Source organism: Cervus canadensis, chromosome 22, assembly GCF_019320065.1.
Source record: "Cervus canadensis isolate Bull #8, Minnesota chromosome 22, ASM1932006v1, whole genome shotgun sequence".
Taxonomy (NCBI): domain Eukaryota; kingdom Metazoa; phylum Chordata; class Mammalia; order Artiodactyla; family Cervidae; genus Cervus; species Cervus canadensis.
In genome coordinates, this window is record NC_057407.1 from 9,374,818 (window position 1) to 9,402,052 (window position 27,235).

Here is a 27,235-nt window from a genome sequence, read left to right on the forward strand (position 1 = left end):
ACCTCGACCACAGAGCCAATGGCCACCAACAGACAAAAGACTGGTGGCCACCTAAGGTCCCAGGATTGGCTCCAGGACGCCTGACATCACAATGTCTGGCCAATCAGCTGCTGCCGGTGGCACAGGAGCCGGACCCAAGGTTAGGCACACCTGCTGTCCAACTCTGGCTGAAGCTACGTGAGGGCAGGGAAGACCCGTGTCAAGTGCAGTGCCCTGCGTAAGGATCCTGGGATGGACCCATTTAAGGTTATGCCTGTGGGTACTTGGTTTGGGGACTGAGGACTTAGCCAAGAGGCTATGGTGACTTCAGGGCCCATGGGATGGGGGCAGTGGCAAGGAGGACACTGCTGGACCAGGGTGGAGGTCGTGGCATGTGTGACGTCTCTGAGGGTTGGGAGGGGGGCTGGCTGCCGGCCCCCTATCCCTGGCAAGAACGACAGCAGCACTGTTACAGTTAACAAAAAGATTTGTATTAGAACATTTACACTCAGGGAAGAAAGAGGTATCTGCATCATCAAATGTGGAATGTCGAAGAAATAGTTAAAATAAATAAAGACTCCGAGCGCGGCTGGGGCTGGCTCAGGCTGAGACTCACAGAGGCCTCTGCGCATCAGCTCCAGGCTGCAGGGCCACCGCCTGGCCATACTGGCCGCCTCCCCGACGCAGCACAGCTGTGCCCGGGACACAGAGAGTCTCTCAGGTGCTGGTGCAGCCAGCGAGCTCACTCCCCGCTCTCCTCACTTATCTCTGTGACAATGTCTATCAGGCTCTGGAGCCCAAAGATATAGCCAGCATCCTGGCCTTCGTGGACCACACTGTCCTCACCATACAGCCTGCACGTGGTGTGTGCGAAATCAATCATGCGCACATCCACTGAGCTGGTGCCGATGGGCTTGTAGGCATAGGCGCCAGCCGACTCGTCAGCGGACTCCTCCGACAGGTCCTCCAAGTCCTCCGCGTCTGAGTCCAGGGCCACTTCAGGCCGCTCCTTGCCGTCGTAGATGATCAGCAGGGAGCTTGAGTAGAAGCGGTAGGATTCTTGTCGCTCCAGCACGCCCTTGAGTTCAGTCAGCTTCCTGAGTACCGGGCCTAGGAGCTCCCGGCGCAGGTACCGGCCATTGTGGAAAAACTGGAAAAGCGCCTCTTTGAAGCCCTGTACAGACAGCTTCCGTCCGTGGTACTTGTTCATGAACATGAGCTGCCCACTGCCCGCCTGGTACACCTGTAGGAGGGAGACCAGCAGGTCAGGGACTGACAGGCATCTCAGGCAGAGATGGCCTGGCCCCAGGAGAGCGGCAGCAAGACGACAGCCCTGGACCTGATCCTTTAACTTGTTAAGTACACCAGTCACACGAGGCCCTGTCCTTGCCAATCAACACCCACTGGGATACAGCCCTCTGGCCTGGGCGCCATCGCCAGCCCTCTGCTCAGGGTGTGGGCTGGTGGAGAGTGCCCAGTGTCTCCCCTTTCTCCCTCTCTGGTCCACGGCTTCTGGACTCAGTTCGGCCAGTCCCAGAGAGCCTTACGCATGCACACAGGCTTTCCTTTCTCACCAGAGAGCAACAGGATCAGTCAAATCTGGAATCGTTTGAGAAAAGGGGCTCTGCCACGGTGGGAGTGTGGCAGCTCCCGGCTGCCCAGCCAGCCCACACCCGCCATGCGCCGACAGGTCTCTCACCTGCATGCCGCACACACGCACACCGATGACTGCCGACGTGCTCTGCTGGCACTTGCGGATCTGGTTAGCTGCCTTCTCCTCTGAAGCATCGTCACCATGCTGGCGTGTCCCCATTTTGAGGTCCAGGACACAAGGCACCTCGTAACGGGAAGTCAGGTTCTCCAATAAGATAAATTCTGAGTGGTTAAGGACAAGGCCCCTCTGAAAAAAAGGGCTGCTCCATGGCACTCCCAGGGTGCAGGGCCTGCACATGGCATCCCAGAAATCCTGCTCTATCTCCCAGGCGGGCAGCCCAGAAGACTAAAGGGAACCTTCAATTCTTGCCAGGGAACTGGCCTGAGTGCAGCATGGGCGACACACACACCATTTCCTGAACTCAGCAAGATGTGGGACCACAGTCCAACAACATCCTGTCCTAAGTCATAGAACATCAGTAAGTTCAGTAATCCCAATCTTAAATAAGAACTAGAAACATCACTTAGGAACTCATTAAGTTTTCTCTTTTGAAATAAATATGTATTTCCCAGATGGGGACACTGAAAAGGCCGAGAAACAATGACCAGATGTACAAGTTCCCCTGGGGCTTCCCAGGTGGTGCTAGTGGTAAAGAACTTGCCTGCCAAGTCAGGAAACATAAGAGACGCCGGTTCTATCCCTGCATCAGGAAGATCCCCTGGAGGAGGGCATGGCAACTCACTCCAGTATTCTCGCCTGGAGAATCCCATGGACAGAAGGGCCTGGCAGGCTCCGGTCCACAGGGTCGTGAAGAGTTGCTGTACACGACTAAAGCGACTTAGCACAATGCCCAGCCCAGTGCTCCCGGAGCGCGGACTGGTGAACCAGGGCCCCCCGCTCACTGCTTCACAGCTGCTAAGTTAGGGACAAGGCGTTCTTACCTTTTCTGGTCACATGGCCTGTGGGATCTGAGTTCCCTGGCTAGAGATTGAACCTGGGCCCCTGGCAGTGAGAGCATGGCATCCTAACCACTGGACCACCAGGGAATCTTCAGTTGTCATATTTTTAAGAGGTCCAAAGTGTATATAATATTTCATGACACATGAAAGTTGAATGAAATTCAAGTCTCAGCAACCATAAATAAGAGTTTAACTAGAACACAGCCACGTTCATTCATTTACATCATCTATGGCTGCTTTCATGCTACAAATGACAGAGCGGTGATAGTGTATGGCCTGCAAAGTCTATACTATCTGGCCCTTTACTGAAAAAGCTTGCAACCCCTGCCTTAGAGGAATGACTGAATTCACATCTGGAGTACAAAACATACCTGACCCTGTACCATCTCTTCATTCCAGAAAAGTAAGGCGGCTATCACAAACGACTATGCTTGTGTAAAAATGACTCAGGAGCCTATTTTAAAAGACTCCCACTCGCCAAGCGTGGGACGGAGCATCAGAGATAACTGCAATGAACTAAAACACGTCAAATATGTTTAGGGAATTCCCTGGCAGTCCAGTGGTTAGGACTTTCTACTTCCACTGCAGGGGGTACAGGTTTGATCCCTGGTCAGGGAACTAAGATCCCACATGCCACATTCAAAAACTTAAACAAATTCATGGGTTCATGATGATGCGGAAAACCTCACTGGTTACCTTTGGAGGATGTTAAGAAACCATCTCATTATTTCAAATAGTAAACTAAGGAAAATAAACATTTAACCTGCCTTTCCCATTTGAACTATACTTCATGATAAGCACATAGTTGATGAGGAAAAGCTTCTCTTTACAGCAGGATTCCAGCTTGTGAATGAAAAAGGAATAACAAAAAACCACCTAATTAAAAAATGGATCTAAGGCAATGGCAATACAAAAGAGAAGGACGATGAAACTCTGCTTCCCAATCAACAGGTAAATACCATCTCTGAAGGAGTCTTGCCCCTGCTCCCTCAAACTGACCCTGAATCTGATCAAGCCTGTAGATCAAATTATCAATTTAATGCAAACAGAGGGGAAAGAGTAATATGTAAAAGACACCACAAGATGTAATCAGTAAAATCCAGAGGGTGGGTAACTCTAGAAGACCCAGTTTCTCTAACAAGAAATTTCCAAGAAGAAAAAAACAGAAATGTATTTTAAAAGACTTAAATGTTTCAACCGAATGCAACATATGAACATAATTTGGACCCTCATTCGAGCAAACCATAAATAAAACATTTATGAGACAATTAGGAAAATGTGAAAGCAAATTAGACATTTGACAGTAAGGAATTACTGTCCACTTTTCAAGGAGTAATGATAGTATTAATGTTTTAAAATATCTTTATCTTTTAGAGACACATGCTGAAGTGTATACAGATGAATTATCTGACACTTGCTTCAGAGAGAGTTCAATTGGGGGTGCTGGGTGTATAGACACAGGAGACTGACATAAGTGGGTTAACCAACTGCTGAAACTAGGTGACTATTAGGTTCAATGCATTACTCTATAGTGTACATCCAGGTTCCCTGATTGAAAAAAAGAAAGGAACCTTTCTTTCCCTTGTGATTTCTTTATGTGGCAGCCTGGTAAACCATACTGAAAGATCAGTCCAACCCCACCGCAGACCCTGGCAATTAAGCTCTACTTGGGAACTTCTGCAAGTGTGTGAAAACATAAACCAGCTCCTTGTACTCCAGGGTAAAGCACCCCGAATGCAAGTTGGTCCCTCCATGAGGTGACTCTCACTCCCAGGAACCCATTAAACTTCCTCACTAGCACCTGCATTTCCAGATCAGCCCTCAGCCCAGAGGGAAGTGATGCCCGCCCAGTTATCACACAAAGTGTCCTGGCACAACCATGACTTCAAAAAATCCAATTTCTCTCTCCAAGCCTGAAGGGTCTCCTCCCTTGTCCTCCCCTCCCCCCAACGCAGAGATGCCCTACGAGCAAAGGATACTGTACTGGTTCCGGTGTTTGGCATTCTCCTTCATTCTCTGTAACTGTTGCTGGTGACACTTCATGCTCCAAGGGTTGTAGTGTTTAAGCTGAGAACTTACATTCCCCTTTTTCTCTACACTGTAGTACAAAACTTCAGATTTCTTCAGCCACTCAAATTCTTCTTCTAACTTATGGCTATAAAGAGACAAGCAGCTGATAAGTCATAACATCTCAAGTCATAACATCTCATCAGAAGTCAGGGGCAAAGAGGCATGAAGGAACTTTCTGCAGTGATAGGAACTTTGACACTTTGATGTGGTGGCTGTTTCAGTGGACACATTAAACATTTCAAATGGGTACATTTTACTGTAGTATATTACATCTCAAGACAGGTGATTAAAAAAAAAATTAAGGGGTTAGCTTGCTGCTTTAGGAAAACCTAAGATGCAAGGACAGCCCCTGCCTCCAGCCCACACCCCACAAGACAGCCTTCCGTGCTCCCACCTTCTAGGCAGTACCACCCCCTGGCTTCTAGTACATCCAAGTTCCCTAACTCAGGACGCTGGAGACAGAGGCTGAAGTGAAATTCCATGAGAATAAGTCAATCTGCTTGGCTACACTTAAAAAAAAAAAATATCTCTGGGTGTGCTCTGTGGGCTTTTCTCTGGTTGTGACGAGCAGGGCCACTCTCCAGCTGCAGCACACAGGCTCCCCTTGCGGTGGCTTCTCGTGCTGCATAGTGCTGGCTCTAGGGCACTGGGCTCAGCTGCTCTGAGGCCTGTGGGATCTTCCCAGACCAGGGGTTGAACCTGTGGCTCCTGCACTGGCAGGCAGATTCTTATCAGAGCCGCCAGGGAAGTCCTTAGCTACGTTTTTAATACATATACATACATAATTTATCTTTTCATAAGCTCTGTCAAGGTGTGCCACTTGGGAGGGCTCTGCCTAGGGGGATCCCCAAGATGCATCCATTTTATCTCCCACTATCAGGGAACAACCTGCGGTAACGGATGGCTTCTGTCTGGGTCCCTGCTACATTCCCAGATGCCACGCAGGGCCTGGCACAGGACAGTTGCAGGAGGAATGAGCGGCTGAAACTATCTCACAGCTGCCACAACATTTGTTTTACCCGAAATGGCGAGGTCTAACTCAGAGTCAAGCAAAAAGAAGCTGGGCACGCCATGTGGGAACTGACCCCTGAGTGACAAGGCACCTACGAAGTGCATCATGTGAGTCCTCAGCCCTGGGGATGGCCTGTGCCTGAGATCCCTCCCCTCCTCCCACGTCCAGTCCCCTCTCAAGTCTATACCCACCTCTTCACCTTTTCCTCTTTCCGGTGTTGCCGTACCCATTCCTTAGAGGTCTTGTCCGTTTCTAGAACGTGATGTTTTTTGTTCGTCCACCTGAGCAGCTTACTTTTTGGTTCACAGTCTGAATTATCTACACTGTCCACAGTTCCATGGTCCCCTTTTAATGGATATGCTATTAAACATAAATTCCTGTCTTCGTCTTCTTCGAAACTCACGGATACCACACCTAAAAGAAGGGTGAGGAACATGGAAGACTTTCAGTTCCACAGGAATATGTGTTACAAATAACATGATTGGAACATTTGTTTTTTTCTTACCCTGTTCCTTAGTCTCTATGTTGCCAGAGGCCCCAAACTCATCTGCAAACCTAACAAATATCAAAACAGCTAGAAAAGATGACACCATACAAGACACGCGATTAGGGAGCAAACATGGCTGAGAGTCTTCCTCTATGATTCACTCAACGAGGCAAGAGCCAAAGAATTACAAGACACATTTTTCCATCATTGAAAATGTTTATTAATTTTTATGTAATTCTTCTAATCCTAAGAGAGACATAAGGACATTTGCTTTTTAAATCTTGTGGGATGTTTTTACTACCTTAAACAGAATCTCCGACGGCCTTGAGGCTTGCTTTAAAGCAGAGCCTGAACAGAGATTTGCCTGAGGGGTAAGATGTGTCTGAGGGTAAGGGAAGACTGGGCAAGCAAAATAAAATAAAGGAGCAAACACAACAAACCACACAGCACAAGACACCCTGGCAAAGGCTTCTTGCAGCGCCCCCACACGGTGGGCACCTCAAGCCTTTTGTCCTTCTCAAATATATTCCTTTATTGGTCTTTGCAGTCTCATGTCACAAAAGAACAGGATGAACACAAGGCAAATGGGGTTGGGCTAGGAGCACAGATGCGTAGTGGCCTTGAAAGCAGCTCTCCCCGAGTCTCTAGAACCTGCCATGTGTAATGAGACAGTCTTTGAGGAGGGGGCTGTCGGGTGGGAGGGTTTCAGCAGGTGCCGACGAGTGCCTTAAAACCGACTGGCTGAACACCTTTCCTCCCAGGCCTCTCTGGCCTGGAATCACTCAATTTGCTCAGTTCTTGCTGCCCGCCCGCTTGCTCGCTTGCTGCAAGGGAATGCGTGCTTAGAGAGACGACACTTCTGAGGTGGTACCCAGCTCTGGGCGCAGAGGAGCTGGGGTGGGGAGTTCAGGGGACCACACTTTCCTGTGGTGGTAAAGAACCAGGGAAAAAATGGGGGCAAGGGCAGCCAGCTAACAAGGGAACTTTGGCTCTGTCCTGGAAAAAACAACAGAGAGGACCAATTGAGGGCCCCAACTCCCCCACCCCCACAAAGCACCATGCATATTCAGAGTACAGAGAGGCGACTCTAACATTCTATCCTCAAGGAATATGTTTCAGCAGTCCCAAAAGAACCCAAGTTGTTCAGGAGTCTTTTGCATAAGCAGGCAATGCAGCTTTACAATTAATTTCCTTAAAGGATTCTTCCTTGATTTACAAAGGATCCCCCCTCCCCAGGAAAGACCACATCATGCTGATTCCCCCCATTATAAAAAGGAAGAGAGTCACCATATGTGGATCAAAGGGTTGCCGTAATATAGCAATTTCGGGGACATTCCGTAATAGCAAAGGGCTTCAACTAATCAGCACAAGCCTCCCACTCCTGCGTTCCATCTGACTCAACCCTGCTCCCAGCCTACCTAATCACCCGGGCTTCTGGTTTCCTGAAGGACAAAAAGCAGGCGGTAAGTATTCTGGGTAAAATCCTCTCAAAGTCTTCCCCAATGTCCCGTCATGGGTGACTATGGGTTACCGTGATCAAGAGACACCTGAACATAAAACACAACTACACTTCCACCAAAAATAAACTCAAAACAAACACACAAAACAGAATTGAGCAATCTTACCAGGGCTTGAAAACTGAGGGTGTGAGGTGCTGGGCGGAGGGCCAAGAGGAGGAGGAGGGAAAACACAGAGTGGGTGGGAGGGGTGAGGGTTCCCGGGATGGCTGCCCGGACCTCCTCTGGCCGCGACGCCTCGCGTGTCCTCGGCAGGCGCAGGCGACCCCTAAGGCAGCTGGGGGCTCACCTTTGTATTGGGGAGTGAATTTGCGCATCTCAGCTGGGAGAGTCTCGTAGAACTGGTGCTCCCTGGGGACCAGGGGCTTGCACAGGGTCGTCTCGTTGAAGCGGAGCACACACGAGTGCCCCCCGACCTGGTGGACAAAGGGTTCCAGCAGGATGCCCTTGTCGCGGGGCTCCACGTCCATGGCCCTGAAGGCTGGGCTCATCCTCCAGGTGCGGGCAGCAGGGAGAAGGGGGGGCAGCGGGGTCCAGCGGCCAGCGCGTCCTCCGTTTGTCGTCTGTCCGTGCGTCCGTCTTTCTGGCCTCAGCTCCGCGGCCGTGTGGGCCAGGACGCTCTGCGTAGAGTGAAAACGGAGTTGGAAACAGCCGAGCACCGCCTCAGAGGCGCTGGCAGTCCTCTTCCAGCAGAAAAGACAAAACAGCCTGAGCTCCCGCCGAGGCCCGCCCACGCCGCCCACTCGGCCCCGCCCCCTCCCGCAGAAACAAACAGCCGCCGACGTCCCGGGCGGGGCCGGACGGCGACTGGCAGGGACTGGCTGGGAACCCCAAACAGCTCCAATCACCCCCACCAGGCCTTAGAAGGCCACCACCACGAAGCCACGATGAGGTAAAATCACAATTTCAAACCTAATAGTCGCATTAAATCTTACCATTTTCTACTACAATTGTTAGAGTAATTGACATCCAAGGCTCTCCGTTAATTAATAATTTTAATAGACTTTTTATTTTACAGCAGTTTTAGGTTCATGGCAAAACTGAGAAAATACAGAGGTTTCCCACATACCCATCTGCCCCACACATGCATAGACAGCCTTCTCCATTATTAATATCCTCCATCAGAGTGGTACACTGGTTACATATGATGATGAATCATACTAACACAGCATAGTTTACATGGTGGTAACAGGGTTCCCTATTGGTTGTTATTTATGTTTTTATTAAATGCATTTAAAAGGAAACCTGCTTATGCATCACCTAGTAAGATTACCCACCATCCACCCACCACAGGTGTGCGCACTGCCCCTCCTCAAGGCCAAAGACAAGCCCCATTAACCTTATTAGCAGTGGAGCTCGGGCCCAGCTTTAATGATTAACCTCTGTATCTAAAAACAACAGATCACGCTTGCTAACTCCTTTGAAAAAGATACACAGTGTTCTAGGTCACAGACTATTTTTATTGGTTCTCTCCCTATCTCCAAAAGCTGGGGCACACCTTTAAACCAAAGCTGCATTCTTGGGGCACTTGTCCAGAGGTCCAGGAACTTCAGATCCCCAAGCACACTGGATCTCAGCAAAGCACACCTCCACGCATTAGTGAACCGTTTCAAGGTATGTCAGGCTCATTCTGTTTTCTGTCTAGAATTTACAGACTACACAGGTGCTACTAGCAATACTAACAGGGGGGCTTGGGCTATAGTTCAGTATCTATAAGGGGTTCTTACTGGGAACTCCTCCAATTCCCATGACTCCAAATGAGATGGTGGTGGTGGTGAGAATGGGTTGGATGGACATTTGCCCACTGTCCTCTAAGGTGGATAAAGCACCCACTCTGTGCTAGGCTCACTGCAGGGACTTAATCTGATCCTCCGGATACTTTCTGTGAGGGAGACATTATTCTCCCTGTCGGAAACAAGGAAGTTGGTTCAAGGAGCTGAGGAAACTCATCCAGGGCTAGAGCCAAGAAGCCGGAGTTTCCAAACAAACTTCCATTTGTTGGCTGTCCCCCCATAGCTGCCTCTGGGGCCCAGGGTCTCTGGCACATGTGCTTTGGTACAGCACTCAGATGTACATGGGACACTTATCTTGTCCTGTGATAGTGTTTTCACTGTGTTTTTCCATTTTCTATTTATAAAGCAGCTTCTTTCAAAGAGTTTAGCTGGTGTTTCTCTTTTCCTTTAAGAGAGAACTGACAGTGGGCTCCCACTGGACTCAGGGATTAAAAATCAATATGCTTCCCTATATGCAAAGAGCAGAAAATCAAAGGTTCTGATATCTCACACCCGGCACTACCTTCTCATTACAGAAGCCCTCAGGAGGGCAGGTGCTGAGAAGAGTCCCAAGACACAACACAGGTGATCAGCTAGAAGGATGAGTAGCTTCCAGCCATTCCAGACTCTCTACAGAAGGTGGAGCTCTGAGGTGTGCGGCCACACAAGCCCTTTAGATTTATAGAGACCTATTCACACCAGTTTTTCAGTAATGAAAAAGACCTCTGGAGTAAGAGCAACCCCAAAGGAAAGTTACTGACTCATGATCAGTCTGCCGGTACCCAAGAAAGAACTAGGTACCATAATTATTAAATTACAAAAGCACAAGATGTTCTTCATCGGCCAGGCTTTAGAAACACAGTTCAAACCTTTCATAAATGTGAAAACTCCTTTTGTTGCCACAGCAATGCTAACACCAAATGCCTAACACCCTTTCTAATAACTGTTCAAGATTCCTTAAATGTATTAAAAAAAAAAAATCTCTCCAGGCATCTCTCTTACTCATTCCCCACCTCCAGTGAAAAATCCCAAACAGTAACTGGTCCTTCATGGCAGCTCTCTGGAGTACGGTTCATGGGTGTGGCTGGAGGCTGAAAAGCCCAGTGAGGGGCTCCACCTTCTCCCAGGTCTCCCTGTGTTCATTAGTGGCTGGAACCTTGGCACCCTCCCTCCAGCACCCAACTCAGGCACTTCTCAGAACACTGCTCCCTGGAGAAGAATCGCCACCTTGCGGAGCGGCAAGAAAACGAAGGCCCTTTCCCGCCTGTGCCAAGTCTGACGACGGAGGAAAGCCCTACATGGCAGAACCGGGGAGAACACTGACCCTGTAGTGAGGTGGAGCCAGATTCCGGCCCCAGTTCTGCCATTTCATCACTTGGAGAAAGACCCCCATGTCACCGGCTCCCTTTGGGTTCCAGTTTTCTGGTCTGTAAGGTGGGAAGGAAAGACTTGGGGTAGACATCTACTCTGAGGGCTTCCTTGGTGGCTCAGTCGGTAAAGAATCTGCCTGCAGCGCAGGAGATGCGGGTTCAATCCCTGGGTCAGGAAGATCCCCTGGAGAAGGAAATGGCAACCCACTCCAGTATTCTTGCCTGGAAAATTCTATGGACAGAGGAGCCGAGTGGGCTACACAGCCCATGAGGTCACAAAAGTCGGACACGAGTTAGCAACTAAACCACCACCAGATATCTACTCTAAGTGTGGTATAATCCAATTAGTGAGTGGCAACCAGCAGTCTGTTTTAATCAAATAGGAAAAAAAAAAAAGAGCAAAACCCATTGCATCGCAGATAATAAGGTAAGTCCTGTTTTGTGATTCTTTTATTTCAATCATGTTTGGTCTCTCAATTTGAAGATAACTGTGGCTTCACTGTACAACATATTTCTCACATTGGGGCTGCAGAGAAATGGAGCATTTGTTCTAGGGTCCCTGAAAGATTGCATGCCTGTGGGAAAATGAAGGAGCAATTTCCCAATGATTATACCATAGATCGGAGAAGGAAATGGCAACCCGCTCCAGTATTCTTGCCTAGAGAATCCTGTGGACAGAGGAGCCTGGTGGGCTGCTGTCCATAGGGTCACGCAGAGTTGGACACAACTGAAGTGACTTAGCATGCATGCATGCATTGGAGAAGGAAATGGCAACCCACTCCAGTAGTCTTGCCTGGAGAATCCCAGGGGCAGAGGAGCCTGGTGGGCTGCCGTCTATGGGGTCACACAGAGTCGGACACAACTGAAGCCACTTAGCAGCAGCAGCAGCATACCATAGATCAGCTTCTTCTCTAGTGGCTTCAGCCTGGTCAGAAGAAAAGAAAAATGCCCCCAAGAACCTGCTGCATTTCACGGCTACTCTTTTCCCACGTGTGGTTTGAGCAGCTAGGTCTCTTAAAGGTTTTTCAACATCTGAGTAGTCTAAGGCCTGGTTTCCCAGGAATCCTAAAACATTAATGGTTACTAAGAAGTCCATGTGATGAACCCTGAACCTAGTGTGAAAGGGAATAACCGGAAAATACTGACTTCATGTTTAGCATCTGTTTTAGCTTTCCACATTGCCTCACATTTGTCCACAAAACTAGCAATCGGTGAGAAATGCAGAACGTGATTCATCCTAGGATACGACACATATTTCCCCCACAGCTCATGCCCCTAAACCTGTTTAAGGTTCTGCTGCAAACAATGTCTTAATAGTCTTATCCTTTAAAATACTGAAAATAAAACAACGAAGACCCTTGGGCCCTTAGCTCACACATCTAGAATTTGGTTAATGTGGGAGGCTACGGACGGGATCTGCTGGGGCCACTTACTCTGCCTCAAGAAAAGCCCCAGGGTTGAGCAGTCTCACAGGGGACAGCAACAAAATAACCTTTACCAGCTGAACCTCCTCCATGAGCCTCAGAGCCAGTGCCCACATCCATTTACAACCCATGACTATACCACCAGAGTCAGTCACTGTAATTCTCAAACACTGTTGGTAGGAAAAAAGAAGTACAGCCACCACGGAAAACAGTTTGGCAGTTTCCTATGAAGTTAAACATATACTTATTATATGACTCAGTAATCCTACTCATAGGTACTGACCTAAGAGAACTGAAAACAAATGTCCACATAATGACTTGTACTCGAATGTTCACAGTGGCACTATTCACAATAACCAGAAGGTGGGGAAAACCCCAGTGTCCATCAAATGGGGGAATGAATAAACCAACTGTGATGTATCCATATAATGGAATATTGTTCAGCAATAAAAGGAATGTACCGATATACACAACAACAAAGACTGATCACAAAAGCATTATGATTAACTGAAAAAAAAGCCAATCACAAAAGAATGTATGCTGTATAATTCCATTTACATGACATTCAAGAAAAAGCAATAGCAGAAAGTAGATAAGTAGTTGCCAGGGGGCAGAGGGTAGGAGAACAAGACCGACTGCAAAGAGGCCCAAGAGAACATTTAGGGGTAATGAAAATGTTCTATGCTGTGACTGGAACCAAGTGATTATATGGCTGCATAAATTTGTCAAGACTCATCAAATTAGAGACTTAATGTCAATGATTCTTACTGTATATAAATTATATTTCAATAAAGAGCTTGAATTTTTCCTTATATGTTTTTAATTTATAAAAATTTCATAACAAGTACAAATTAAAATAATCAGAAAAGATTGCAGTTAAAAGACCCTATCAGCTGACAAATAGTTTCTACATGCAAAGGCACTAGCTGGAATTCACCCCCTATCTACCCTCCTATCTATTCTAACTGGGCTCACTTGCCTCCACTGAGCATCTTGAGTCACTCATGCCAAGCAAGGTAAGCCTGGGTCACCATCTTGGTCAAAGTAAGGCCTTTGCCCTTTCTGTGAGGGTGCTCCCTGATGGTAGAGACTTTCAGGGACAGCCATGTTCTCTCTTAAATCCACCCACTGCTAATCCTGAAGCCATCTGGTCACCTTCAAAGCCTAGTTTTTAGCAGGCTTTTACTCTTAATACTAAGAGTGGAGAAGGAAATGGCAACCTACTCCAGTATTCTTGCCTGGAGCATCCCACGGACAGAGGAGCCCAGCAAGCTACAGTCCATAGTCATAAAGAGTTGAACTGGCTGAGCACGAACACACAGCTAATACTAGGAGACCTATACCAGTTGCATGGTTGTCTTTTTTTAATTTTTGTAAAGTCAAAGCAAAAGCATCCTTTACACACAAATAAGCAGAAGAGACGCAAAATGGTCCAATAAGCCTTTCAGTACAACACCCATCACAAAAGAAAGATCAACAGCAAATCTGCTTTAATTATCCTGGCTTTCCTGTTATTTCTCAAACATGCCTGATACACACCTACCTCAGGGCCTCTGTTCTTGCCATGCCCTCTGCATGGTACACTCTTTCCCAGATATTCCCCTGGCCTACTCTCTTACCTCCTTCAGCTCTCTATTCAAACATCACCTCTTTAATGAAGTCTTCCTTAGCCACCCCATCTGAAAGTGCCATATCTCCCCATCCAAATGCCTTATACAACTCAGCTTTATCTTTTCCTCAGCACTTATCACCATCTAACATACTGTATATGTTTTATTTGATCTGTTCACTTTCTGTCTCCTCCACTCTGACCCACCAGAAAACCAAGTCCATAAAGTCGGAGATTTTTGACTGCTCTGGTTACTGCTCAATGTCCAGAATCCAGAAGCGCCCCAGCACAGAGTCAGCACTCCATAGGAGGTGCCTCAAATCACTTCTGAGAGAACTCAAAAGGCACCCGCTGCAATGATCCAAACCCACCCCAACCATATAGGGAGTACAACCATTACATAGCCACACACTTTACCAAACGCATTCTCAGCATCGACTAGGTGTTAATTTTGCATTTATAATCTCCCACCGTATTAAGTCTGAATTAACCGTGACATAAATGAAGGGCCCTGCACCTGAACACTTATCTGGGACCTGCTGCTGTGGAACCATTTCACATCAACAAAGCCAAAGCTCTTAATCTAGTGAGAGCCAACCTCTTGGAAAATTCTCTCTCTGTAGAAAATCAGGCAAAAGCATGGTCACTGAAGAAAAAAACTTTAAAATATGGATACAAGAAGATTAAAATCCTCTCACGGTTTACAAATATACTAATTAGCATTCAGAAATTCCGTGTTAGCATTCAGTTGACATCCCAAAGACCCAGCTTTCAGGTTGCTAAGTTATCACTGAAAAAAGGAATACCGACTCACAGGGCTCATGGCTGTTCATCTATTCCCAAGGCCCTAGAGTCACTGCATAAAAAAAAATATTAAATTTTTAACCACAGGATCACCAGGGAAATCCCTATGTGACCTTTTTATAGAAAAATTATGACACTGCTGTCATAAAATGAGGCAGTCAACACATTGCCCGGAAAGGTAGGGGGAAAAGTACTGTGGTATTAGGACTGCCCTAGAGGTCCAGTTGTTAAGACTCCACACTTCCACTCAGGGGGTATGGGTTCGATCCCTGTTCAGGGAACTAAGATGCCACATGCCGCTCAGCACAGCAGAAAAAAAAAAAAAAGCAGTACTGATTTTTTAATGTATGACTTTTTTTTGGTTTTCTTCTTTCAATCCAAATTTACTTTTTTACCTTACTGGTGTTTTTTTCCTTTTTTTAATTGGCGTATAATTGATTTACAATGTTGGGTTAATTTCAGATTTACAGCACAGTGAATCAGTTATACATTTACACATATCCACTATTTTTTAGATTCTTTTACCATATATGCCATTACAGGTTACTATGTAGAGTTCCCTGTGCTATACAGCAGGTCCTTATTACTTATCTATCTTATATATAGTAGTGTATATATATGGCAATCCCAATCTCCCAGTTTATCCCTCCCCTCTCCTTACCCTTGGTAACTCTAAGTTTGTTTTCTTCATGTGTAACCCTATTTCTGTTTTGCAGGTAAGTTCACTTTCTTACCTTACTGTTTTCATAACTGTAAATTCTTTTGTTTAAAGATGGATGATACTTAAATATTTATATAAATCAATTACATATATTTGTTACATTAGATAAACCACAGCCACCAGAAGAGCTGCATCTGCCCTGTACTAAGTGGCAAGATCATTATTCCCTTCTCTTCAGTTTCCTGAATGCTCCAAACTTCTTGAAATTTTCTAAAACTCAGAGCATGTCTATTACCTTTATAACTGAGAGTGAAAACATTAGGAGGAAGAACAAAAGAATTCACCATGACCGAAACAGAAAAACGCAGATGGCTGCTCAGCTCTTGAAGATTATGAAATCATCCACAAAAAAACACTGATGCCGCCCACACTGCAAGCTCACAGCTCTGCTCCACGATGGAGACACTGGGAGACCAACCACATGTAAACAAGTGAGGATGATAACCGCAATAAAGCCTGCCCCCAAAGTGTGTACAAGGTGCTGAAAGGTCAGAGGAGGAAGTGACCAACTTAACCTTTAGTGACGATGGGATACAACCATGCCACAGACAAGAGCTACTGTTTACCAAGCACTTAGTCTGTTCTGTAACTCCTTCCCTCCTGCAACAGCCTTCTGGAGTAAATACTAAGATCACTCCCCTACACATGGCTGCACTGAGGCACCAGACCACCTAGACCTCATCATGGAAAACAAGATGTTCTTTGAGATGAACTCAGTGAGATGAGTCACTGCTAGGAAGGTGGAAGGGTCACCCTCATGTCACAGCAAGCAGCGGCTCCATCAAAGAACACAGCAGGGCTGGAGAGACAACACAGAATCCCTGCAACTGACTTGACACAGATGCCTGGGGTCCAACACCAGGTGTTCATTCCCCGCCTCATTAGCATCTTCTTCTAGTTTTAATAAAGGAGAAACTACAAGTTGTAAGTGTATTTCATGACAGTCACAACAATGCAGATCCTTCCACCAATTCTGAGGAAAAAATAAAACAGCAGATTCTGTTCCAAAAATGCAGACAAACTTTCCCATAAGGCGAAGAGCAGCCTCTCAGAGGCTTCTCTGAGGATCACACTGGTTCATCTCTTTGCCTCATCAGACCAAATTTCTGGAATGAAAGACTTGAGGGCCCCAAGATGGAGGGAGGACAAGGGGAAGGAGCTTTCAGCCAACCCGGAAATATGTTTATCAGTTACAATGCTTGAATGACAAAGTTTGAGCAATTTAAAAAGTTTTTCAAGCTAAAACTGGGGCACTGCTCCTTTAAGAAAATCTAAATTATTGATTCCAAGGTGTCACATGTCCCCTTTACCAGAATATCAAATTTACTTATCAATATCTAAATGTATCCATACACAGACCAAGAATTCTCAGTCCTCCTTAAAAAGCCCGTTACCCCTCTTCAAGGGCCATTTTCCATCTGGCACCTCCTCCTTGTAACTACAACTCCCACCACCGTGTAGGCAACATACCCAACAGGGACAACAGAAGTGTTGCTTGAAGACTCTGGCCAAAACTGGTCTTGATCTATGGGGGACTTTCCTACCCTGACTCATGGTTCTCTCTTGTGCCAGTAAAGCAACAGCCCACTAGCTTCAGGCAGGATCACAGGCTCCCTGCCTGCGGTCAGTGTTTACCCTGCCCATTTCTCAGCAGTTCCCAAACCACATGACACATGAACCCGTTCTCTGGAACAAACGGTGCCAAAAATGGTTCAGTCCTCATGGGCAGCCACAGAGCGCAGGCAGCCCCGACCTGCGCAGGCTAGCACAATGAGTGCTGTGCCTGCTGGTGGAGGAACCAAGGTGTGCCCTGTGCTACACCAGATCCCGTGCTCGGAGGGCACCGTTTCCTCTGGGTCCTCACGGTCCCTCGTTCAGGTAAACGCTCCCCTCAAGGGTATGCAAAGCGTCCCACGCTAACACTGACTTTGGGTCAATATAGCAGCTTTGGACGTCCCTGGTGGTCCAGTGATTAAGCAGCCGCCTACCTGTGCAGGTGGCCCGGGCTCGACCCCTGATCCGGGAAGATTTCACATGCCGAGGGGCAGCTAATTCTTACTGAGTAAGTGGAAGTCCCCAACCTCCAATCTCCCATATGGAAAACGGCAAAATGGTAAAGGGCTACAGCCTCCCTGGTCACAAAGCAACTGTCTCTGGACGATACCACTAAAACTGACAGCAGGACCAGCGGGGCAGCACTGACCTGCTTTCTGTCTCCAGTTCTGGGGTGGGACGCAGTGCAGTGGTGTCCTTTCAAACAAGCCAGTGTGCGAGGACTCTCGGGAAGGTGGGTGGGTCAGCGGGGAGGGAGCAACACTGCAGGTGGGGGATACAGGGTTTCTTTGGGGATGAATTACATGGGATGTGAACTGTATCTTAATAAAGCTATAATTTTCAAATATCAACACAACAAAAGGGCCGCACTGCAGAGGTCACAGCCAGCTTGGGAGAAAGTTCCAGTGACAATGTCCACACTGAGAGGAGTAGACAGTATTTAAAAGGAGAGCACCTCCAAATGTGGCCACGGGAATGGCAGAAATGCACACAGGCAACTTGGAGAACCAATTCATGACCAGTCAGTGAAGCTGCTCAGTTGTGTCTGACTCTGCAATCTCACGGACTGCAGCCTACCAGGCTCCTCCATCCATGGAATTTTTCAGGCAAGAGTACTGGAGTGGGTTGCCATTCCCTGTGTGGATAAAAAGCGTAACTTCTAAAGAAAGTTATTTATTTATAAAGAGATAATAACTAAACACGTATGTGCAATTAAAAATAAATATTACAAGAAATCCAACTTTCAATACCTCTCTGTAAGCTGTACCAAAACATTCTTTGTAAAATCTTCTCCCTGACGTACTGCGGCCCGTCTGACACCCGGGTCCACACGGTGCTTCCCCTACTCTCAGTGCCTGTCTTTATCTGGAAACCAAGCACGGTCATTTTAAGGAGGCGCCATGAGATGGGAACAAGAGTAAAGTCGAGCCTCCGGCCTGGTGTGGGTAATGCACTCCTCAAACGTGAGCTGTCCTCTGTCCACTGTCCCAGTTCCTACAGAAAGTCCAATGGGAGATGGAGGTCAGAGGATGGACTTGACAGTGTAAGTGGGTAAGAGCATGTTAAGCCTGCACTGGTGGAGGGGGAGGGTGAAGACAGGGGTAACAGGTAAAGGAACAGAGTGCCAAAGGACATCCTGTTCATTTCTTACAAAAGAGACTTTTCAACTGGTTACAAGTGTGATAGAATGACCACCATTGTTAGTTTGGGGTCTCGTCATCCTGTCGATTTTCTTCAGTGCACTTTTCTATTCTTTCCAGGAATAGGATCAGGTTATATGCGTTGTTTTGCCTTTCTTCCCACTAGTAAAATCAGCTTTATTTTTCTCACTTCATGTTTAAAAACTACTGATAAAATACACACAATATAAAATTTACCTTTTTAACTATTTTTGGGTAGACAGTTCTCTGGCGTTAAGTACATTCACAATTTTGTACTATAATCACCACCATCTCCAGAACTTTTTCATTATCTCAAACTGAAATTCTATACATGTTAAGTAGTAACTTCCCACTCTGCCTAGCCCCTGGCAACCACCATTCAACTTTCTGTCTCTATGATTTTGAGTAAAATTATTCAACATTTGTCTTCTGTTTTGCCACTTTTTTCCCCTAACTGAACTATATGACTTAGACAGCCTGCTACATCTATCTATATATGATTCCTTTTAAAGGCTGTGTAATAGTCACACAAAATTGTAATGTATTTATCTACTTCCCTACCGACACTATTTCCAACTTTGAAATTACAATAATAACGTAGTGAGCATGCTTCTATCTGTCTTTGCATACCTGTGAAGTATTTCTGTAAGAAAAAGTCCTAGAAGTAGAACTGCCACTGGGACAGAGCATAGATTTTAAAAGATTGAACCTATTCTTTCACTCTGACCTGATCCACAAGGTATATGAGCTACTGGATTCTGGAGCACTGTTGTGACATTTTATATCAGAAAATTGTCTCAAGGAAAAACCTGGCTTCAGAGAGGTCCAGCCGGTCACTACTACAGTGACATGAGTGGAGGGATGGGGGCAGCAGGAACCAGCATTTACCTGGAGCCTGTCTGCATTCTTACCTAAGGAACAAAGGAAGAGATACCAATCCTCTTCATATTTATTAGAAGCTCATGTGTAAAAGGGGATCAAAAGAAGAAAAATCCTTAAGCTTTTAAAGAAAAACTGTGAGTGCCTTAGAAAACTCTCATGCTTCTCTGTCATGTTTCATACTATAGAAATATTTCAGGTAACTTTGTAAGCTTATGAATTTAATATCTGGTTACTAGAAGATGTCAAAACTAAAGGTGAAAGAGAAGGAGGCAACACACCCTCCCAGTCCCAAGCTTGGGAGTTCCCTGGAGGGAGGATATGACAGCAGGAATAGCCGCCACCCCCCAACAAATAGAACTGTGATCCCCAGGAGGCCATCAGGACTGCAACCAAGCTGATCTCTCCATCATCTCCCCGCCTGGGCTTCCTCCTTTTATGAGTCTCTCTGCATCTGTTTGTCCCAAGAGGGCAGGTGGGAAAACATCCTGACAGCCCCCAGGCCCTAGGGCCACTAAGACAGCAGAACTGCCATCTCCAGACACCCGTCTCACCTGGAGTGACCTCATTAACGTCATCTCCCCGACTCAGTGGCACTCACAGCAGGGCACAGAGCCTCCTGTCTTCTCCACTGCACCCACAGAGCCCAGCCCACACGGGGGAATTAAGGAAGGAGGGGGAGAAGGTAGAGAAGGATCTGGTGGAGGGTGAGGCATAGCATGCTGTCCTTAACCCTTGAGGGCGCAGCTGACCCCCGAGAAAACCTGAGACAACTGCAGGCCTCTGTCCAGAAAAATGCATACCCTCCCAGAACTCTGCATATGATGCATGGGGCTGGCAAGCATAGACCCTCTCTCCAGAACCCCTAATACAGGGAATCAAATTACAGGAATGAGTCAGATACTGAGTCTTCAAAACAAGTCAGAACAAGGATGTTTTGTTCATAAAGTCAGATACAGCTGGAAGATGTGAGTTGACCTGCCAACAATTAAACATAAGGGATGATCAAGCCATCAAGAAGAAATGTACAGCAGGTAATTGGTAAGGTGGGAGTGAAGCCTAAGCAAACATAACTTGAAAACAGATTTGGAAATTAGATGCAAAGGAAAGAGCAGATGGCACTCCAAGAGTAACATAGAAAGAAAGAAGAGCACTGGGTCAAGATGCCCGTAAGTGAACAGCCTGTGGGCAGAGAGAGCAACACCGGTGAGAGGAGGAGGTCTTTGAGGAGACAAGGAGCAAAATACCTACATTCTCCTGGAGGCCAAGGGTAAGACTTACTGTGCCACATGGAAAATCTGGACCACATGACACAGGGGAGGAGAGGGTCTTACACTGTGTGGCCCTATAGGTCCCTGACAGTCCTCAAGAGTTCAGGGTTTGGGGCTCACTTCTGAATGAGCCCTGGCCACTACATCACAACTTCTTCATTAAAAAGACATACAAGTGTCGTGACCCCTTCAAACCCAGTCACCATTGTCAAAAGGTCTCAAACACAGGGTGTAATCAATAAAAGCCAGAATGTGGGAACCCCTACAAGATAACAGACAGTTGTTTCAACAGACAAATTACAAAACAGTGACCATATACATATCTAAGAGACACTTCATCAAATGCATTGCAGACTTTATTTGGATCCCAGTTTGAACAAACTGACTATAAAAAAAAAAAAAACAATGAGACAATCAGGGCCATCTGACCATGAATGAATATTTGAGAAAAATCAAGAAATTATGGCATTACTGATTCAAGAGACATGAGTTCAAGCAAACTCCAGGAGATAGTAAAGGAGAGGGAAGCCTGGTGTGCTGCAGTTCATGGGATGGCAAATAGTCGGACGTGACTTTGTAAGTGAACAACAACGAAAGGCCTACTGGTGTAGAAACTGTGGGTAGCCCCTTGTCTTAGTGATATGCAATGAAATACTTATGGATATTATAGTTTGGGGATAGGCCTCCTAAACTTTCAACTTTTTTTTTAAGGGGAGGGGAGGAAGGCAGAGTGTAAAGATCGGATAGGAGTTCCTAACTGCAGAGACTGGTGATGGATGGATGGTTAACAGACCTAAACCACCTTATCCATCATTTTCAGAGACTCTTTTCCTTCAAATTCTGAGGTAAGCACTTGACTCAATTATTGGGGAAAAGGCCTCTTTCCTTGCTACCAGAATATACTGCAAACACTAGAACTGCTTATTGCTACTTGGTATGCAAATAAGCAAAAATACAATTTATTTAAAAAACAAAAATATGCTTTTTCATGCGTAATCACATGAAAGCTATCATTTACTATACAAAAATGCGTTCAGTGTCTTTAAGGTGATTACCCCACGAGGTAAAATAACTTCACTTGAAGGAAAAATTCATCTCCAGCGCATCCTCCTTGAGCCAAACAATGGAAAATTTTCACCTCAGCAAGCTGGCCTTGGGGAGGCTCAGTCTCAGCCCTGTTGCCTAGCAACGGGTGACATCTTCGGTGCTTACAGAAGTCTCTGGCACCCCTTGCACCCCTCTGCAAAAAAGACTGGCTACAGTTCATCAGTCAGTAGTTGTGCCTTCCTCATACCTTCCACTGCTCAGACAGATATAGGGCTGGTGGACGTCACCTGCAAAGTCTTGAAACGAAAAGAAGTTTATTACATCTGCTAAACTGGCTTTTACAACTGTATCAACTCCAGTCCAAGCTCTCATCCATCCGATTCCTAACAATTCCTGCGAATTCCACTCTAAAGTCTAAAGTTACAAAGCAGGTAAACTAAGTAGAATACCAGCTAACCATTCAACTGACTTTTTCCTCCAGAAAAAACTACCAAGTGATCAACTGGTCTATTACGTCAACATGATAACATATTCATTACCCCAATTTGATAAAAGTATATGTCTTGCTCGGGTTTCTAATTCCGGTAGTGGTTAAAGTTAAAACAATAACAATACCAGCCTGAAACTTCTCTTTAAATCCTAAACACCAGGTTACAGGATGAAATTATACAAACTCAACAAGAGCAACCTATGTAAATAAGCATTTTAGATCACTTAAATGTTACCCTGCTAAAAATGCAATTACAGCAAATAATTAAATACCAGAATTCATCAAAACTACTGTAATCATGGTGCTTTATACAAAGTATCATAAAACTTGTGATCTGCAACATTTTTTGTAACCACTTTTCAGAACTCTCAGTGCTTAAAACTATTCTTTCAGATGATTTTATCTTATTTTTGTTCTATGAACATTTCACTACCAAAATGTTTCATTTCAAGCAGTGATTAGTTTTACTTCCCCGGTATCTAAGAGCACTAGATTTTACTGGTTTCTACATTTTCTTTTCACAACATTTGGACTCCTTTTTCTGCAATCCGGCTGTAAGAAATTGAGTAAAATCCAAAAACGAAACTAATCACTTGGACGCAAGAGACAAAAAGCAGTTTGCAATCAACCCAACGTGAAAGATCTGCAAGCTCCATCCATGGTGAAGCTTATCACTATGAAGAAGACGTCCCCGGATCCATTTTAGGGCTTTGGGGGATAAGACGGTTAGGTGTGCAAATGCCCCCCGCTGACACCAGCTGACAAACCCAACTGACATTCAGCACTCAAAATGGCTGCACAGTTGCCGGCCTCAGGTAACCGTACCTGAGGCACTGGGCTGAGTTCTCCAACAGAAGACTCAGGGAGACCCCCATCAATAACCCGAGATATCGTGGACGCCAATGTCCTGGGGAGACCTCCCTCACGACCCAGAGATCTTGCCCTCTTCGAAAGAGCGGAGACTTCAATGACCAACAGAGACCCCCGCATCACCAAAATATTCGGGAGACCACCCCCCCCCCGTCAATGACCAGGGAAGATTCTGCCCCTCAAAACCAGGGGAGATCTTCTCTTCCCAGTAACCTGAAGAAATAATGCCTCTCTCAAATGACCGGGGGAAATGTGCCCCACAGGGACCCTGAGAGGTCTCTCTTACACTCATAATCGGCGGAGAACCCCTCCCCCAAAACCTGGGGACACCCCTAATGACCAGAGACTTCGCTCCCTAAAGACCCAGAGAAACCCTCCTCCAAAGCCCCCGGGGCGGCGGGGCGGCAGGGCCGTAGGCCGAGGAAAGCGGGAATTACCTGCTGCCTCAGCCCGGTCCCGCGGAGCTTCCTTCCTATTGTTTCTCTCCCACCAAGATGGCGGCCGCCGCGCCGAGCCCCGCCCCCCTGCGCCTCACTCCCTGAGCCCCTCACTATTGGCTCGCACCGGGAGCCCAGCTCGCGGACTGGGCGGCCCAAAAAGCGCTGTTGCTAGGGCGCCCGGATTCGTTGTAGCCGCTTCCGGAAGGGGCGGGGCATTGGGCGGAGTTAAGGAAAGGGGTGGAGTCTTGTCTGCCTTCAAGGGACAGGGTGGCCAAGGTGGTCGGGGTAGGTGGACAGATGGGTTTCGAGCACATGGGTGCAATAAGGGATGCCAGGGATACGATGGATGAGCCAACTGTATCATTTTTCCTGGGACCGAGGAGTTTCCTGGGATGCAGGACTTCAGTGTTAACATCGAGAGTGTGTGCAGCAATTTGGCAAGTTGGTCACCCTAGTAGACGGATGGACAGAGGACTGGATGTGGTTGGATAGAAAGACAGACAAAACAGTGGCTGTAGACGGGAGATAAAGGGCAGTTGTATGCATGGGTGGACAGGTGGCCGGATGTAGATGGATGGACAAATGACTAGATAATAGAGGGGTGAACAGAGGAAGGGCTGTATAGTCCCTCTGTGGACTGGTGGGTGATCCCCTGTTCAACCCAGGTTCCACCAAGCTCCACCCTTCAGTGCTTGTCTGAAGCTTGTTTGTCCTATGCCCTGTGTTGGCCAAAAGGGCTCCCACCTGAGTAAATGTCAATGTGGCTGTCAAAGGCAAGGCAGGACAAGGATGCTACTAAGAGTGGGCAGGGCCTCCTACCTGTTCTCTGCTCTCAAAAAAAAAAAGAAATCAAAATCACCTGTGTGCTGGGAGCTTGCAGAGGTGTGGATTCATGAACATACCCATTCATTCAACAAGTATTTATGGAGCACCTACACTCCATACTGAAAATAACAGGAGTGAGTGAACAAAAGCAGTAGGGGAAAAAAAGAAAAAGCCTGCCCTTATGATGACAGGCTGGAAAGATTTCCTGTGACCAGCCGATCTTTCCTCTCTTGGAAGCACCTTCCCTGTGTGGCTCCCAGGACTCCATGCCTCCTGGTTTCCTCTGCCATCAGTGGTTTCTCCTCTTCATCTTCTGTCTACACTATTGCTCTCATAATCTTCCCCAGGGTCATGGCTTCAAATCCCACATACATGTCAATCAGTCCCAAAGGTGTATGTCCAGTCAGACCTTTTCTGAGTGCCAGACTCAATCAATGTCCAGCTGTGGACTCGGCATCTCACTCTGACTTTCCTCTTGGCATCTCAAACTCAACTGGTGCCACCCTAGCTCCAGCTCATCCCCCAAACCTACTCCACCCCAGCTCCACCAGCGCAAGTGATGGCAGCTCTCTCCTTCCTACTGCTCAGGCCAGTCACCTCAGAGTACATCTTGATGACTTTCTTTCCCACTTATATTCAATGCATCAGAAAGCCCCATTGTTTCCACAGAATCATCTACCCAGAATGAAACCACTTCTTACCAGGCCCATGGCTTCCACCTAGTCCAAGCCACCACCATCTCTCCCCAGGACAATGCCTCAGTCATGTCCCAGTTTCTTCCTGCTTCCCTTGCCACCTTCAGTTTGTTCTCCTCACATCAGCCTATGTATATGTAAGTCAGAACCTCTCCTCCTGCTCAGAACCCTGCAGTAGCAACTCCCCAGAAGAAAAGCCAGAGCTGGAAGGGGCTCCGTTATTCCCTATCACCGCTCTGCCAGCATCTCCTTTCTTTGTCTCTGGCACCATGGCTCACCTCCTAAAGTTTCTAACATCTCACATTCTGTGCATTCTCGTGGCTCAGATGAAAATCTGTTTTGCTCACGGATGTATCCTGTCCCTTCCTCTGCCCACCCAATCTCCCATTCCAGTGCTCCTATGTGTGAGGAGGAGGGTGGACAGGGCAAGGTCTCCCTGGGGGCCATTCAGTTTTAATTCACTCTTCCGTTCCTTCCATAAGTGCTTAACGCAGGCTTCCCTGGGCTATACACTGGGTACGTGGCAAGAATGGACAGCAGGAATTCAAATGATTTACCAAATCCTTATCCTCTCTTTAGTTAATGCAATGACTGTAAATACAGAAAACTACTACATAGTTTTCTTGAAAACTATTACAATAGATAAGAGAAAATGTTAAGGTGATAAATATAAGAAAAATATATTTAAAATAAGAGCATTTACTAAAAATAAGCAAGACAAACATTCAGTTAACTATAAAATATTTAGGAATAAACTTATCAAGAAAAGTATTGAACTATATAGGTGAGAAACCTGTAAAATCTTATTAAATGACATGAAACTTATAGAACATTATTAAAGGGTAAGATAAAAACAGGTGAAAAGATACTAAATTCCTGATGTGGTGTGTGGTCCAGATCTCAACTCTCAGCTCTCTGAGAATGGTCCTCAGCAGAAGGCAACCACCTCACCCAAAGTTAATCACTGCCACCCTGAAGGTAACCCCCTGGCGTCCTTGTTACTACTTCTCCTGCAGAGGTAACCACTATCCTGATTTTCATTACCGTAGACAAATTTTGTCTATCTAAAATTTCACGTAGATTGACTTATACAATATGTACTTTTCGTATGGCTTTTTTTTTATATGGCTTTTTTATTCAGCATTATATCTGTGAGTTTCATCCATACTGTTGTGTATTGCTTTATGTTTCTTTTTCGTGTCTGTATAGTATTCCACCACATGACTACATATACCACCATCATCCTTAGCTTATTGGCTTTTGTCTTCATGCTTTTGGACCCAGCTTTGCAAGGTGGTAGTTGTCTCTCCAGACATCACATTAGTATGCAAAGCAGAAGAAAATCCTGCTGTTGGCACCACCCACATCTTTTCCCTTTATCAGGTAAGCAAACACCTTTCCAGAACTCCCTGTAGACTTATATTTATTTCCAAGTGATTAAAACTGGGTCATCTGTGGCCACTCCTAGATATAAGATTAAGAGATGAGGGAATGGGGTCAGGGAATCACTTGGGACTGGACACTTGCTGCTCTGGACAAAATTCAGGTTTGTTAGCAAAGATGAAGGGGAAAAGGGTATTGTGAGGCAACTAACAAAATCTTACAAAGTGAAAAGATGTTCCAATTCATCAGAAAGCAAGGAATGCAAATCAAAGTGAAAACTTTAACGATGGCAAAACTATGAAGACAGTGAAAAGATCAGTGGTTGCCAGGTGTTTGATGGGGAGGGAGAGATAGATGGAGCACAAGTAATTTTTTAGGGCAGTGAAAATATACTGTATGATACTATATATAATGGTGGTTGTTGTTTAGTTGCTATAAGTCGTGTCTGACTCTTTTGCCACTCCCTGGGCTGCAGCCTGCCGGGCTCCTCTGTCCAGGGGGTTCTCCAGGCAAGAATACTAGAATGGGTTGCCATTTCCTTCTCCAGGGGAGCTTCCAGACCCAGGGATTGAACATGCAACTCCTGCACTGCAGGTGGATTCTTTACCCCTGAACTACCTAGGAAGCCCTGAAATAATGGTAGATACATGTTATTACATATTTGCAAAAACCCATGAAATGTACAACACAAAGAACGGACTCTGTGTAAACTATGGACTTTGGTTGATGATGTGTTAACACT

The 27,235-nt window shown here is 46.3% G+C and overlaps 1 protein-coding gene across 1 annotated transcript; it reads right to left on the reverse strand.

Moving 5' to 3' along the window:
- Positions 1–448: 448 nt before the first annotated feature.
- IP6K2 (inositol hexakisphosphate kinase 2) lies at positions 449–23,692 on the reverse strand. The gene is made up of 6 exons (XM_043443440.1): positions 23,588–23,692; positions 7,968–8,298; positions 5,866–6,088; positions 4,572–4,747; positions 1,679–1,854; positions 449–1,222 (listed from the first exon to the last, which is right to left on the reverse strand). The coding sequence occupies exons 2-6, from the start codon at positions 8,167–8,169 to the stop codon at positions 722–724; spliced, it is 1,278 nt and encodes a 425-aa protein (XP_043299375.1). The 5' UTR covers positions 8,170–8,298; positions 23,588–23,692; the 3' UTR covers positions 449–721.
- Positions 23,693–27,235: the final 3,543 nt, after the last annotated feature.